General features: G+C 37.5%; 6 protein-coding genes across 6 annotated transcripts; all 6 read left to right on the plus strand.

Annotated features, from left to right (window-relative positions):
- The first annotated feature begins 1630 nt into the window (after positions 1–1630).
- Positions 1631–2019, plus strand: LOC128304665 (uncharacterized). The gene is made up of 2 exons (XM_053041873.1): positions 1631–1639; positions 1717–2019. The coding sequence occupies exons 1-2, from the start codon at positions 1631–1633 to the stop codon at positions 2017–2019; spliced, it is 312 nt and encodes a 103-aa protein (XP_052897833.1).
- Positions 2020–2611: 592 nt separating this feature from the next.
- Positions 2612–3004, plus strand: LOC128304977 (uncharacterized). Its single transcript, XM_053042232.1, has 2 exons — positions 2612–2620; positions 2699–3004. The coding sequence occupies exons 1-2, from the start codon at positions 2612–2614 to the stop codon at positions 3002–3004; spliced, it is 315 nt and encodes a 104-aa protein (XP_052898192.1).
- Positions 3005–7134: 4130 nt separating this feature from the next.
- LOC128304871 (uncharacterized) lies at positions 7135–7523 on the plus strand. Its single transcript, XM_053042112.1, has 2 exons — positions 7135–7143; positions 7221–7523. Exons 1-2 carry the CDS (start codon positions 7135–7137, stop codon positions 7521–7523), a joined length of 312 nt encoding a protein of 103 aa, XP_052898072.1.
- A 592-nt stretch (positions 7524–8115) lies between these two features.
- On the plus strand, positions 8116–8508 carry LOC128304978 (uncharacterized). Its single transcript, XM_053042233.1, has 2 exons — positions 8116–8124; positions 8203–8508. The coding sequence occupies exons 1-2, from the start codon at positions 8116–8118 to the stop codon at positions 8506–8508; spliced, it is 315 nt and encodes a 104-aa protein (XP_052898193.1).
- A 3240-nt stretch (positions 8509–11748) lies between these two features.
- Positions 11749–12137, plus strand: LOC128304867 (uncharacterized). Its single transcript, XM_053042107.1, has 2 exons — positions 11749–11757; positions 11835–12137. Exons 1-2 carry the CDS (start codon positions 11749–11751, stop codon positions 12135–12137), a joined length of 312 nt encoding a protein of 103 aa, XP_052898067.1.
- Positions 12138–13412: 1275 nt separating this feature from the next.
- Positions 13413–13802, plus strand: LOC128304885 (uncharacterized). The gene is made up of 2 exons (XM_053042129.1): positions 13413–13421; positions 13488–13802. Exons 1-2 carry the CDS (start codon positions 13413–13415, stop codon positions 13800–13802), a joined length of 324 nt encoding a protein of 107 aa, XP_052898089.1.
- The last annotated feature ends 3025 nt before the right edge of the window (positions 13803–16827 follow it).

Here is a 16827-nt window from a genome sequence, read left to right on the forward strand (position 1 = left end):
AGGGGGTGTTCGATGATCAATGTGATCGAAGCTTCAATTGTACATAAATGAATAAATAAAAATAAAAACATTTTGTATATAATAGCAAACTTTTGTTTAACTAATATAATATTAACAATGATTTTGAGAGCAGCGATCATTCAATTCTACTGAATACACTAAGCGGAAATAAATGCTTCTTCACGTGTTATTAAAAATTGTAAGTAATTGGAGAATATGTTTGAAACACATTTGCATCATGCACATTTCTCTTAACCTTATACCGCATTTTACAGCAATAATGCTGCTGATTGTTTTAAATCGTTCAACAATCTGATGCTAAATTTAAGCATGAACTGTACGATTAACATTATATTGCTGGAAAAGAGCTGTAGCAGATAGTTGCTAGACTGAAGGCGATTATGATTTTCTTTAATCCATTGGATTAATCATTGAGTTAAATGAATTAAGTAAATAATTTTAAATTGTAATAATAATAAATAATATTGAAGGCATTTGAAAGATTAGTTTTTTTAAATTTAGTTGGAGAAAGTAAAATATAATTAATTAAATAGATTAAATATCTAATTATTCTTGCAAATTATTGATAAGACAATTTATTGCTACTTCTATTCAACATTACTGGTCTGCTGTGACGCAAATATCAATAAGATCATCTGCAATCAGTGCAATCGAATGGTTCTAGACAAATAGTTCACATTCCTGTCATAAAAACCTGCCAACTAATTTATGGGTGTTGTGACGTCATTTGCTCTACATGGGTTGGCATTCCTACGAAAGAATTTTTGAATTCAATTCGTTTTGTATCGGGAAATCACCTACATCTGAAATGGTTCATCACTACCAGCTACGAATGCTATGTGTCGTGAAGATTTTCTTGAATAAAAAAGAAATTGAACTAAATCCCAAGATTTTTACGTTGAACGTAAAAACGATAATATAAATTCCCACATGATAACTTAATAATTCATCTTTCTTAAGATACTGAATGAGTCAGTGATATGGAATCTGGTATCAGTCTGCAGGTTATCAACCCAGCATAGTAAGACGCAAAGCAAAGCTAAAAAATGCTGTAGAAGTCGTTCGATGAATTAAGTTAAAAAAAAATTCTTTTTATTTACATTCGCTTATTTCACCATTAAAATAATTACTGCAAATTTGACACTAGACATAAACAAACTTCAGTCAATTCCATAAATCTATTGTAGTTTACTCTGATTAATTAAACTTTACATTTCGATGTATTGTCGACAAAGTACTGATAAATATACATCAAGCGTGCGGTAGACACACTGCTAAACAAAAATAAACAAATAATTTATTGCATATGATTATTCCTACATTTTGGACGCAATCTGAAGAAAATATGGAAGCGAAACTGTGGGGAATTTCTCACATTGGAATGGAACTTTCGCTTTATATGGAATCGAATCGATCCTGTGACGTCAAACCGAATCGAAACGGTATCGGTACTCTTAGCAATGGGATTGTGAATTCGGTTGAAATGGTATAAAAAGAAGGTCTTCCGGTGCTGTGCAGCATCAGTCGAGCCACAGCAAGAGCATTGTGCAAGAAGCTTTCCAGCTCAAGTATCGTTTGAATTCCCCAGCACCTTTCAAATCACAGAACAATGTTCAAGGTGCTTAAAAGCTTTACTCTCGTTTGTGCCTAGATCGAGTTAGTCATTTGTATGTGTTTTGTTCTTCTTCTCTACAGCTCCTGTGTCTGTTTGCGTTCGTTGTGGTGGTATCCGCGATGCCTCACGCGCCCCAATGGCCAGCTCCAGGACCAGCCCCAATGGGAAGAATCGTGAAGCGAGAAGTGAAGGCACCTCCGAGAATGCCGAACAGTCCCGAAAACGCCCAAGAAGAAGGTAGTGCAGTGGCAGCTGAGGACGACATGGACAAGGCAGAGACATTCGGCTTTGGATATCATCACTACTACGCCTATCCGAGGTACTACTATCCCAGCTACTACTACGGATACTATCCTCGATATAACTACGGCTACTACTGGTAAAACATCAACAGTGCGATTTGGAATGGAAATCAGCGTCTATTTATTGAAATTAATATAAAATCTAAACAGAACAAACCTTTACTTGAATCGAAAAATGTTTCGTACATAATTCAGCCAGAAAGAAATAAATTGGCGTAATATTATTGCACATGCATACGAACTGACGCAAACTTGTACTAATGACATCAACGCCAGTGAAGCGACGAACCCGAATATGAACAAATTGAGCTTAGATTTTTAAATGATGCATTGGGTCACTTCCCCAGCGTACTTAAGTTGATACTGCTCTGAGAGATGTGAATTCATTCTAAAAAGTCCACGATTGTTTGACGTAAATTCGTGGGCATTGGGAAAATGTCGCGGAGCTTCCACAAACCTCTCTCGGAACGGTTAATCGAATACCGGTTTGGTGAATTCGAATTTAGATGCGTTGCTTTTCCGTGACGTCGTTGCTCCAGAACAAAGTTAGGAGTAAAGTGCTTCTCAAGGGACGATATAAAAGCAGCCGCCTGAGATGAAGGCAGCATCAGTCAGTTGAACGAAAAGCATCTTGAAAGGTTCTAGCGCACAAAATACTCTGCATCCCACCAAAATGATCAAGGTGAGTGTGTGGAGGAAGATCGAAAGTGAAGAAGATTTACAGAATTGTAATTGATTTGTTATTTGTTTTGTTTAACAGCTTGTGTGTCTGTTTGCCCTCGTCGCCGTAGTGGCCTCAATGCCCAATGGTCCGATGGCCCCGATGAGACAAATTGTAAAGCGCGAAGCAGTGGCACCGGAAGCAACCCAGGTGATGGTTGAGGAGGACGCTCCGGCACAGGAAAGCGCAGTGGAGGCTCAGGACGACATGGATAAGGCCGAAACGTTTGGCTTCGGATACCACAAGGTCATTCACGTCGGAGCTCCATACTACGCGCCCTACCATTACTATCCTCGCTACTATCACGGATATCACGGATACCATGGATACGGACACTACTGGTAAAGGGAGTGTTCGATGATCAATGTGATCGATTCAATCGGCTTCAATTGTACATACATTTAAAAATAAAACGATTTTTTAAATCTAAATTATCAGTCAACATGTTTGAGACATTTTTCCATAGTTCTACAATCATCCAGATCCAGATTCAACAAGCTGTTAGAACTTTTTTATATAACATGATAATATTAAAAAATAAAACTTCTTGGCAACCTGTGCTCCCAATAATTGTGTTTTGACGAAGTCTTGAAATACGTCGAAAATAATGGAAAACATAAAGCGTTTAACATTCGTTTTCTATATTAATTCGTGTTATTATTTTTTGCAATATTTTTTATATGGCAACATTTTTTGTATTCTTAACAGACAAGCAATCTTGGAATGGCGTATACTTAAAAACTATTTTAGTTTATTGTATTTCTGCATATATAGTACCACTGTTGTATAATACAAGGGTGAGAGGGATCTAAATATTGGATGATCCCAAACAGTGACCTCGGAGCGCATGGGATTGCCATTTCGATTTAAAGGTGATTCCTCATCGCTAGGGAACTTCTCTTACAAGAAAAGAACTTACTTATCATACAAAGCTGATCCCGGTCGCTACAGATCAACAAACCCAAAAAACAGTGCTCTCGGAACATTTGATCCCATATTATTAAATTGAATAAGATTTTGTAAGTCGTGAACGGATCAGATCAACCGACGCCCCTTCAATTTGTTATTACTACAACTCAGTATTTCTGAACCAAATTGAATTAAAAAAGGGGTGTAGAACGAAATCTACATGTGTAATACCATCCCCGCTTTTCTGGCAGACCATCGAGAATTTCAATGACGGTATTATACATACAAAGATATGGCACATAATTTATTCTCATAAATTCATAATATATTTACAAAATGTTGGCCAATAGGTACATTTACCCTGTACAACATATCTCAATTTCTAGTAGACCAACTTAACGGATCTGAATTATGATTTCGGATAATGGGTCGGAAGGACGGAAAGTACAGGTGATGATCAAGTAGGTCATTCAAATAGGTGTAAATTCAATAAACATATAGAACTCAATTATAGATTGTTAAAACCAACTGCAGATCGCCGAATTGCGACAAATTGTGATGGTCTAAATCAATTGTTCACCAAGAATTTTGAAGCATTCTTCTTCAGTTTTGGCTATAGATCCAGTAAGCATGGCTACCACAAATAAAAAATAAAACCTATCTAAACCTTTCTAACAATTTTATATCTAAAATACAAAAATAGGTATAAAAGGGTTTTTTTTCCTAAAACATCATCAAGTTTATATTTCGTGGTTATATTTTTGAATGATAGATGTTAATATTATGTACAAATTTCAATATTACTTCATACATTTGACTCGTAAAGTTTAGTATTTTTGGAAGAATATAAATTTTTCACTCCGCTTTTATTGAAAGCCATAAACGAATGAAGTGATTCATCAATTAATGATCGATAATATGGTTTACCATGCGTTTTTCTATAATTAGCTACAAACAGTAAATCAATGCTAATGCTCTTGTTATTCAAAAAGCAGCAAGGAATTCAGCATGTTCAATTTTGGTTTAGTATCGACTGGAACCGTGTGGTGCAGTATTATCAAACTCGCATGAGTTAATTTACTCATTAATTAATTAATTAATTAATTAATTGTTAATTTAACACTGTTTCTTTAAATTAGCCACATTCTAGCGGATTTACGCAAAGCAAAGTTACAAATTTATGCATGATAATCAAATTCCATCTAGATCGGGATTTTCCAAAGAATGTGTGTGAAGAAATGAAGCCCTTTTTCCCATCCAAAGCGAAAACCAGTCTAGTAATTTACATGCTTTGTGACGTCTTTTGCAAGCATCGTATTGAATTTGGTGTCTGCTTTAACCAACACACTCAAATTAATTTTTTCGGAATGAATGGTGGAGATATAAAAGATGACTCCCATGCTTTGGCTTTCATCAGTTGTCGAAGCTTTCTTCTGAGAGAAACATCTTGAAAAGAATAGGCATAGCGCTAACAAACCATCCTCAAAATGTTCAAGGTAAAAATGCGAAGAAATTTCGCCTATCGCTTACTTGACTGATAACCGGAATGTTCTTTCTCTCTTAAGGTACTGTGCATGCTTGCTGTCGTAGCGGTGGTATCGGCTGGAATCAGTCAACCAAGGGCCGCTGTCCATCAGCCCAAAATTGTAAAGCGAGAAGCGATCGCGCCAGCAGTGCCAAAGGAAGCTGTGGAAGCCGTTGAGAGCCAGGACGATATGGATAAGGCTGAAACGTTCGGGTTCGGTTACCACAAGGTAATCCATGTTTATCCGAGCTACCACCACGGTTTCTATCCCGGCTATTATGGATATGGATATCCAGGCTATCACAATTACTATGGTGGCTACTATTACTAGGAAACAAAAAGCAAAATAAAATAAACAAACAGACACCAAATGTAGCAAAAAAATGGGTTTTCAAATAAATGTGAGGTATTAGTATGGAAGAACAATAAATTTACAACGAAATAAATTTTTTAAACAAAAAAAAAATAAACAAAAAACAGAAAGCTAGCATCATGAACAAATTAAAGGTAATGCTTCTCATTAAGGTATTTGAGTTTCAATAAAAACCAGCGCTTAAGAAAGCCGTTGGTTGCACTATTCTTAACTTTTCTAGAATCCTCTGAGTTTCACGCAAAAAATGTATTGCTAAACTGCTTTACCGACTGTGCTAATTAACCGAAACAAAACATCAATCAATAAATTCCGAAGCAAAATTTGGTTGTGAGTTTTTTTTTATTTAAACGGCAAAAGATCGGGTGTATTATTTTTCTATTCTTTAAAGCATTTTTTATAAAATATATATAAACTCTGTAGTTTATCTCACATATGAATCTGATACGAATGCACCTTCGGTTCATGCCATGGCAACCTTTATTTAACAAAATTGTAAAGGAAAGTAAAAAAGTATCATTACATAATTAGAGTTTATTAAACAGACAGATTAAACAGATATACAGAAATAGAAACAATTAATATCGTTAGGTATATGGATAATATTTTCTTCTAAATAAGTATCATATGCGCAAATTTGGTTTTATGATAAAGTATAATTGCATACTAAATTAAATCATACAACTACATCCTAACTCACTGAATAGCCTTGATTAATGTTATCAGTGAAGTAGATGATCTGGTGTTTTAGTTCACAATTTCGGAAGATCTTTTTCTTGGCCTAAGGATTTATTAGCAATGCCTGCCATATAATGACTATCTCGATTAACTTTTAGCACAATCAGTTCCGGATCATCAATTTTCTTGATACGAGGGAGAAGGGCGAATAACATAGAGTTTCGTGCCTGTCTTGTGAAGACCAGAATCGCTAAACCTATTGCATAAAATATAAGTTTTAAATAAATAATCTGCCACTTTACTCTTCAATCATGTTACTGCCATTCTGTTATATATATAATAATATTATGTTATTATGTATATATTATAACTGTTATTATAATATATATAAGAGTTTGTAAACACCGTAAGAGACGAGACAAGACCAAATAACGTTAAAAAGAAGCATAATAAAAAGTATTAAACCTAGCCTTGCTGTTCTTGATGAAAATTAATAAATCAAAAAACTACGACAAGGTCACACAAACATTTACACAGTGCACATTTTGTCTCCTTCCTGGACAGAATGCAATTCTTTCATATTTACAAAATATACATGCAATAAAATTAACAAAGATACATGCAATAAAATGAAAAGCGTTCATAGCAGGCGTACATAAAGCCGACATGGAACATGGAACATACATAACGCACTGAAGCTTTGCATTGCTTTAAATAAAACGTATATAGGGAAGGAATGTACATAAGCCAAGTGAAATTTCTCCTGGAGAAATGGAACTTTCGCTTTATATGGAATCGAATCGATCCTGTGACGTCAAACCGAATCGAAACGGTACTCTTAGCAATGGGATTGTGAATTCGGTTGAAATGGTATAAAAAGAAGGTCTTCCGGTGCTGTGCAGCATCAGTCGGGCCACAGCAAGTGCATTGCGCAAGAAGCTTTCCAGCTCAAGTATCGTTTCAATTCCCCAGCACCTTTCAAATCACAGAACAATGTTCAAGGTGCTCAAAAGCCTTACTCTCGTTTGTGCCTAGATCGAGTTAGTCATTTGTATGTGTTTGGTTCTTCTTCTCAACAGCTCCTGTGTCTGTTTGCGGTCATTGTGGTGGTATCCGCGATGCCTCACGCTCCCCAATGGCCAGCTCCAGGACCAGCTCCAATGGGAAGAATCGTGAAGCGAGAAGTGAAGGAACCTCCGAGAATGCCGAACAGTCCCGAAAACGCCCAAGAAGAAGGTAGTGCAGTGGCAGCTGAGGAGGACATGGACAAGGCAGAGACATTCGGGTTTGGATATCATCACTACTACGCCTATCCGAGGTACTACTATCCCAGCTACTACTACGGATACTATCCTCGATATAACTACGGCTACTACTGGTAAAACATCAACAGTGCGAATTGGAATGGAAATTAGCACCTATTTATTGAAATTAATATAAAATCTAATCAGAACAAACCTTTACATGAATCGAAAGATGTTTCGTACATAATTCAGCCAGAAAGAAATAAATTGGCGTAATATTATTGCACATGCATACGAACTGACGCAAACTTGTACTAATGACATCAACGCCAGTGAAGCGACGAACCCGAATATGAACAAATTGAGCTTAGATTTTTAAATGATGCATTGGGTCACTTCCCCAGCGTACTTAAGTTGATACTGCTCTGAGAGATGTGAATTCATTCTAATAAGTCCACGATTGTTTGACGTAAATTCGTGGGCTTTGGGAAAATGTCGCTTCGCTTCCACAAACCCCTCTCGGAACGGTTAATCGAATACCGGTTTGGTGAATTCGAATTTAGATTCGTTGCTTTTCCGTGACGTCGTTGCTCCAGAACAAAGTTAGGAGTAAAGTGCTTCTCAAGGGACGATATAAAAGCAGCCGCCTGAGATGAAGGCAGCATCAGTCAGTTGAACGAAAAGCATCTTGAAAGGTTCTAGCGCACAAAATACTCTGCATCCCACCAAAATGATCAAGGTGAGTGTGTGGAGGAAGGTCGAAAGTGAAGAAGATTTACAGAATTGTAATTGGTTTGTTTTTTGTTTGGTTTAACAGCTTGTGTGTCTGTTTGCCCTCGTCGCCGTAGTGGCCTCAATGCCCAATGGTCCGATGGCCCCGATGAGACAGATTGTAAAGCGCGAAGCAGTGGCACCGGAAGCAACCCAGGTGGTGGTTGAGGAGGACGCTCCGGCACAGGAAAGCGCAGTGGAGGCTCAGGACGACATGGATAAGGCCGAAACGTTTGGCTTCGGATACCACAAGGTCATTCACGTCGGAGCTCCATACTACGCGCCCTACCATTACTATCCTCGCTACTATCACGGATATCACGGTTACCATGGATACGGACACTACTGGTAAAGGGAGTGTTAAGTTCCGACTGGTGTGTAAATAAAAAAGAATTCAAATGAAAACAAATCAGCTGCAGACAACATTGTTAGAAAATTGAAAGAAGTTTCTTGTTTCGTGTTCAATTTAATTACAGGATTTTTTTTCCTTTAAATGACACCGAGTTTTAATTGGTCGACTTGCATTGCACCGTGTTTAAATTTATTAAACGGCTTTGTCTAACATGGGTATATCTCAATGGATAATTTACATCCACGCACGGAATAAGGACTGAGACATGCCTTACTCATTACTCTAGTGTGTTCTGTTAAAGGTGGTGCAAATTATATTTAACGGATGATCCTTTTTAAAGCTAGTACGATAACGAGTTGTCCAGATTATTTTTTTCCACCTAAAAATTACCAAACGAAATTGATTCAAACTCGTTACTGATCAAACCAACTTCGAATAAGCGCTGTCTAATTGTAAGAAGCTGAAATTTTGGTTGGTCAACTTTCATAGATAATGTACTTAAATTTTGTGAGATATCGAGATATTTGACACTTTTTCACAGATAAATGAAAGGCAATGAGTAAATATATTTAAAAACAATCAAGGTTGTTCTACTTTGGTTTTCACAAATGTTGCTCGTAACACTATGCACTTTTATATTGCAATTAAAAATTATGGTTAATTCAGAATATGAGCTTTAAATTATGGAATAATTTAAATATACGAGCTATACGAGTTAGATTTAAATATACGAGCTATACCTATCATACGTTTTCCGTATTTGGGAATTTCCGATGGTGGGATTGAAGAGAAACAAAAAACTCCGATTATTCTGATAAACCCAGGGTGGCAATCAATGATGTTAATTATCACCAAAATATGTTGCGACTGGTTGGAACGGTTGTGAAGTGAAAGATTGTTATATCTAGGCGATTTCTCCTCAAGCCTACGTGGGTCAATACCGAACGTTTGTGACGTCAATGGAATTCACAATCACCAAACTAGTGGTTTTGGCTATAGTAGATGGTTTTCATATAAAAGAAGACTCCCATGCTTTGGCTTTCATCAGTTGTCGAAGCTTTCTTCTGATAGAAACATCTTTAAAAAAAATACGCAAAGCGCCAACAAACCATTCTCAAAATGTTCAAGGTAAAAATGCGAAGAAATTTCGCCTATCGCTTACTTGACTGATAACCGGAGCGTTCTTTCTCTCTTAAGGTACTGTGCATACTTGCTGTCGTAGCGGTGGTATCGGCTGGAATCAGTCAACCAAGGGCCGCTGTCCATCGGTCCAGAATTGTAAAGCGAGAAGCGATCGCGCCAGCAGTGCCAAAGGAAGCTGTGGAAGCCGTTGAGAGCCAGGACGATATGGATAAGGCTGAAACGTTCGGATTCGGTTACCACAAGGTGATCCATGCATATCCCAGCTATTATCACGGTTTCTATCCCGGTCATTATGGATATGGCTATCACAATTATTATCAACCAAATTTTTATCATGGATACTACTATTAAAATAATTTAATTAAAATAAATTTTAAATCATATAAATGTTGTGATATAGATTGATATAACTTTTGTTAATAGTATGTTAACAAATTATGCATGACATACAGTCCGAAACATAAGATTTTAATTAATATAAATTTTGAAGAATGATAAAAAAGTTGAAGCGATAGATGAAAATGATGTTCTGCAAAGTTGTAGAGAATTCAAAAAACATTTTTCAATGGGGTTCTATCACAACTTTTTCATGAGGTCGAAAAGCACTCCTTGTAACATAACTATACGACACCTTACGAAAAATCATTTTTGAGGGTGTGAGTTCCCATTTTCAAAAACGTCGAAAACAGTTACTGCAATAAACGCGTAGCAACTACCATGAAATCATTTTTGAACCACTTTTATTACTGTTCAGTAACTCCTGTCAAGCAATGCGGAAGGTTCCGGAGCGAAATTTATATTTTAAATATTTTGTATATTTTTCAACCCCACGGATTGGTTCAATTTTTTTACAAAGCTATCATTTGAACCTTTCAAATAATTCATTATTATTGCTGATTCAACACCTACAACGTACAAGAATAAAAATGAAACGGAAAAAGTGGTAATTTTTGTATGCAATTGGCTTGAAATGACGAAAATTGGCGAAAATTAGACAAAAAATTATGAAAAAAATCAGATGTAACCTTGAATAATGAGAAATATAATAATATTTTTTGTCATATTTCTCCCATAATGTATCTTTCCATTCTGTACAACCTTGCAGAACAACATTTTTATCTATCATATTTAAAGAGATAGAGATATTCTCAAAAAAGTTAGGTGTGTATCGTACGTTGTATGATGCATATTTTAGCAATTAAGGAAACAAAGCAAAGGTTGTGTTATTAAAAGTGACACATAACATAGATCGCTCTTTAACAAAAGTTTTGCAGCTATACTGATTTACGTCAAACTCAGTTTGAGCTCTGCTCGAAACGAATACAATGGAGTTGTGAGTATTTTTAAACCTAAACCAGTTTCACAGCGTACAGCTAAACTTAACAATTTCGATAAAGTTGATTACTTAGTGCGGTTTAAAGTGTTTGGTTTTGGTTTGATTTGTTTGTTTTTGCATCTGTGTGTTAGGGGTTTTCCTGCTGTTTCGCAAACTGCGTCTTGATTATTAAAGGTTCACGCTTCGGAATGATGTAATTTATCGATCAATCAATTTCATTACTAGTTCCAGCGGGTTCATTCGTAAATACCATTTGGTTTCGTGGCTTTTCTCTCACCTAGGTGATAAACACTGAGTAATGCGCTTATATCGTTCTAGAGGACACACTTCTGATGTCTGACGGTTTTGGTATAAACTAACAAATTAAAAAAGAACGGTAGAAAGGCGCACAGAATCATGATGATGATGATGGTTTCATGCTGCCAGTTGCTGGTGTGTGGGTATGCCAATGAAATTCTTTTTGGAGAAAACGTACACCAGGCGTCATGTTATTTACCCATCATTTCGGGTCACATAAGCAATGCATATAAGCATTTTTAGCACGAGCTCCTTCAAAGGTACATAACGTTACATGGGTTTATTCGCAACTCCTGTGACGTCAAAGAGATTGTTTTTAATGCGTATTGCGAACTTAGTGGTTTTCAGATATAAAGAAGCGCTGATGGTTCTATAGAGCATCAGTCGCATCAGTCGACCCACAGCAAGTGCATTGTGCAAGAAGGATCGTTTAAATTCCCCAGCACCTTTCAAACCACAGAACAATGTTCAAGGTGCTCAAAAGCTTTACTCTCGTTTGTTTCTAGATCGAGTTAGTTATTTGTATTTTTTTGTTTCTACTTCTCAACAGCTCCTGTTTCTGTTTGCGATCATTGTGGTGGTATCCGCGATGCCTCACGCTCCCCAATGGCCAGCTCCAGGGCCAGCTCCAATGGGAAGAATCGTGAAGCGAGAAGTGAAGGAACTACCGAGAATGCCAAACAGTCCCGAAAACGCCCAAGAAGAAGGTAGTGCAGTGGCAGCTGAGGAGGACATGGACAAGGCAGAGACATTCGGGTTTGGATATCATCACTACTACGCCTATCCGAGGTACTACTATCCCAGCTACTACTACGGATACTATCCTCGATATAACTACGACTACTACTGGTAGATTGTTTTTGTACTGAAAAAACTGAAATAAATTCTTGAAAATATGTCTTGAATAGAGAATGGATTTTACTTACATTAAATGTAAATTTACGAATATAATAGAATCACTTTAGAATATTAGAATGAATTATGTTAAGCTCTTTAACTTTTGTTGAAGATTTGTCACGGGATTAATGGTTGCTATTTACCATGGTCATATTTCTACACGTTTCTTACAAGTTTAAGACTAAATCGATATTAATCTACACCGGGCTTACTTGTATTTCGGCCATCTGTTTATCCTGAAGCGACTTTTTGTTAAAAACCACTTGCACAGACATGCAAATTCATATTCCAACACTAGGGGAATTATTCATATTTTTTCCAATTTTATTAAGGAATTGAGACAAGTCACAGAAACTGTTTACCAATTATTGCGACACGAATTACATGACATTATTACATTTTAATATAGAACAACTAAACTATACATAAATTTAGACATTCTATCTGGACTATACGGACTAGGAAATAAATTTTAGCAAATGGAAAAGAGCAAATATTTTACTTACTCTGGTATCTCCCTTGGACTCCCTTGAAATTTATGATAAACACTCGTTATAACACACCCACCATTTTATTCACACTTACACAAACTTATTAAAAAAATATTATAAATTAAAGTAACACAAAAATGCAAATTAACGTAAAAAAATGCTTTCCAAGCATAACATTTTGAGCACGAACTTTACCATCACTCACATAATAACAGATTGAATCGTACACAGCCTTAAACTGGGGCGGGTCTTATTCACATTATCGTCATTTTAACGTCTGAAAAAAAGATTTGATTCGTCGTAAATTTACTACACTGATCAAACGTATCACTGTCCCGTGTATCATAAGCACCCTTTAATATTGGGCAGCTGGCAACTGACACATGCTGCGGAAATGCTTGACGTAATTTATCTTGTGCTTTGTGAGGATCACATGTGTGAGGAAGCTGAACAATTAACGATCTGCCTCGGGAGCACAAAGTCGAAACGGAAACACACAAAAGCTGCTAGCTTCAGAGGGAATCGTAGTCTATGTCAAAGGTGTCATTTAAGGAATTCAATCTCGTACTTTTCGTGACGTCAAGTATCGTTTGTGCCGTGCTGAAGAATCTTCGCATTCGGAGTATAAAAGCCAACCGCTTACCGAAAATTTAGCATCATTGAACAACATATAGTTAAACCAACCGGGTAAGCTGTTAAGCAGTGCGCATTTCATTGACGTTCAACACCACAACCTCACTATGTTCAAGGTAAGACACAGTGCATCACAGGGTAAACAATCTGAAAAACTGTAATTATTCTATCTTCGACTGCAGTTACTTTGCTTGTGCACTTTCCTTGCGGTAGTTACTGCCTTTCCGGGAGGAATTGATGATCCGGTATACCACGGCGCAATAATGGTCAAACGCGAGGCACCAGCTGCAGCTACAGTGGCCACGGAAAACACCGAATCGGACGCAGCAACTATGGATCGTGCAGTGGACACACTGGACGATATGGACAAAGCAGAAACGTTTGGCTTCGGCTATCGTAAATACATTCACGTCTATCCTAGATACTATCCACGCTACTACTACGGTAGTTACTACTACCCACGGTACCACTACGGACACTACGGTCACTACTGGTGAAGAGAAGAACAACCGGAGAAACAGCTTCGATCATTTGTAATATGCTGCACATGACTTTATATCATCATTTTATATCGCTCGTTGGAAGAAAAGATCAGAAAACAATGCAAACAATAAATCTTTTTTTCATACCAAATAACTATGTAACTTTCTACTGTTTTAGTTTTTGAGTTTCTTAAGAATTTAGCGATTCCTTAAATTTATACAAAAACACTACAGTAATTCGATAATTGTAGAACCTGATTTACGGAGCAAGAATATTCTGCAACGTACACAATACACTGTAAGCGCTTGGATTCACTACATTGAGCACACTGTTGATACTTTTGATGAAAGCCCTTCGCTGAACATATTTATACAATCATCACTGTAAGAATTTAAATAAGTGACTAAGAGCAATTTGTTCCTCGTTTGTATAAAAAGTCTCAGAAGCATCAAAATCCAATTTATTATATAATAAATTACTGAATCGAGCACACTTTACACACTGCTGTTGATAACTTTTGCTGAACACACTTTTAATATTATCACTGTAAGAATTTTAACGCATGGCCAAGAGACATTTGTTCATAATTTTGAATAAACTTCATCAAAAGTGATTTAAAAAAGGGTTCTCCTTGAAAATAGAAGGTTGTTGGTTGTCTATGAACTGTAAAACTTTAAATATTTAAACAATACGTTCGAAACATGTCTGATATTTCTTGTAAAGCTCTTTAATACAAGTGAAAACTGGCAAAATCTTAATTCATTTGTATGGTTGACATCAATTTAATGTTTTTTTTTATGAACGATTTTGGCAACAATTATTAACTGTCTGTAAAAATAGATTTTAGACGTTTCGTTAGCACTTGCTACCTCACCCAAGGTTGAGGAAAAAATGATTAGCTGTACAAGTGGACTGTTATATATTCCGTAACCACTACGCAGACCAGTAACACATATACTGACCCAGTATCCCTATGCTGAACGGGACCGTCCCTCGGTAGGGATGGCCAAGCCATACCAGGCCTATTTTCTCTACCATTTATTCCCGGTCATTTTACTTGGGAGATTATGTTTGGTAGTGGTATGCGGTACATATATACATATATTGATACACTACCACCAGTATAGCATATATAATAACTACCACATATAACGAATCATGTACGCATTTCTCTAATACAACAAACATGAATGTTGCGAGCGCCATTTTGTTTATTGCTGAGCCGTGTAAGGGTGAAGGTATGTCTTTTTAGCCGCGAATGAGGTATTTAGATTTCTTCAATTAGCATGAGCGGATCAGCATCGAACCAAACGCAAATGAGGTGGCCACAGACTTTATACAGTCACATGATAAGAGAACTTTCTATTATGTCGTGATCGACCACATCGCTACGGTGGTGGCTGCAATTATAAGCACAATCAGTTCACTTCGTAGTGTCATCTTGTGCGGAGGACATGGTTTAAAGGTTTCTTGCTTTTCCCACACCGTGGTAGTCTTTGTGGGGTACACAAGTTCGAAAACATTTCAACCAAAAATACCCTACTTCACATTCCAACCGCTCACTGCGGACCAAGAGCGGAAAACGAAGCTCCACTACACTATCGGGAAGATCTTTTCGATGTTCTCAAAAAACATCTCCCAGGAACTCCCGGCCCTGGATCGCTGGCCAAGCCACCCTGGCAAGCGGCCGATTGACGTCAATAGAGCCAAACTGGTGTAAATAAAAGTTGATCTTTGGGAACCCGACGGAAGAAACCGGGAGCAATATTGGCGTGACGGTGGGTTAACGGTGTGAGAATTCGGAACCAATGGAGACCCCAAAAATGGCCACGACTGGTGCACCCGGAGCGAAACGCAAAATAACAAAAAGATCGCAATAAAAGATGTCATTTGCTTCATTTTTATTTAGCAGCCCTGAGGGATATAACATCCTCCCGGGGAACTGGGAACTCCCTTTCCAGCTTCCTCCACTTCTTCACACGCATCGGTACTGCTGCACGAGAGCACGAGAGCGGAAAAGGAAAATTAATGTTCGTAGATCGAACCGTGCGCTCACACTGCACTGAGACTGGTTTCGTATTTTCGAACGGCAATACTTGATCCGTGCCCCGGAAAGGTTGCCGTAAAGATTTTTGGGGCTTTTAGGTCGCTTTTTACAATCGAGTCGTCGATGGAACTGGTTTAGTGACGCAAAACCGAGCGTCCATGTAGATTGCGGGATAGTTCACAAAGCAGAAGGGCCGAACTGTATCGATGGATTAGGGTAGGAGCTGAAGAAGAAGTTCTGGCGTGGGACACGTGGGACAACGCCACTGAATGGAAACGGTAGGCAGCTATTGGTAATGATCTGAGCTATATATTTTTAGTGCGTACTGTCTGAAGAATCATAGCGCTTTGGTAATAAAATCAATGATCCCAGCTTACATTCACAATCCCCATAGGGCATGATTCAAATTGATGTAAATTGTGACAAACTACTGTGAATAGATTACTGTGAATTCAACCAATGATAGAATATTGTTAAGTTCTTACTTAAATTGGACCAAACTAAATGTCACACGTCGGAGAGTAGATCGTCAATTAGCAGTTGTGACACATTCGGCAAGTGGCCAGACGTAAAATTAGGTAGCATCTTTAAATTACCATGTTCAGCTGCGCGTGCGATTCTGTTCCGTTTCAATTTGTATGTAACATCATGCAGATTTATGCTAAACAAACGATGGAGCCGCACGCGAACGGAGCTGATCGGTTGTTTGGTACACGCCCTGATTCGCTCGTTTGAGAGACGTTCATGAAAAATAATTTCTTTACAGGGGACATAATAACAGAACGATTAAAGTTGCGATCAGTCGGTAGAGCATCAAACGACATTAAAACATAGAGCGTAAATGGAAATTTAAAGGGTATTTCGAAAGTATCGCCATGAACGATCGATCGGGAGGTTTATTTTTAGATGCTTTTAGCGGTAAGGTGAAACACCTTAAAATGGTTTCTTAACGATGTAACTTTCACGGCAAATATTATGCAGAGACGATAGCA

This window comes from Anopheles moucheti, chromosome 3, assembly GCF_943734755.1.
Source record: "Anopheles moucheti chromosome 3, idAnoMoucSN_F20_07, whole genome shotgun sequence".
Classification (NCBI taxonomy): Eukaryota; Metazoa; Arthropoda; class Insecta; order Diptera; family Culicidae; genus Anopheles; species Anopheles moucheti.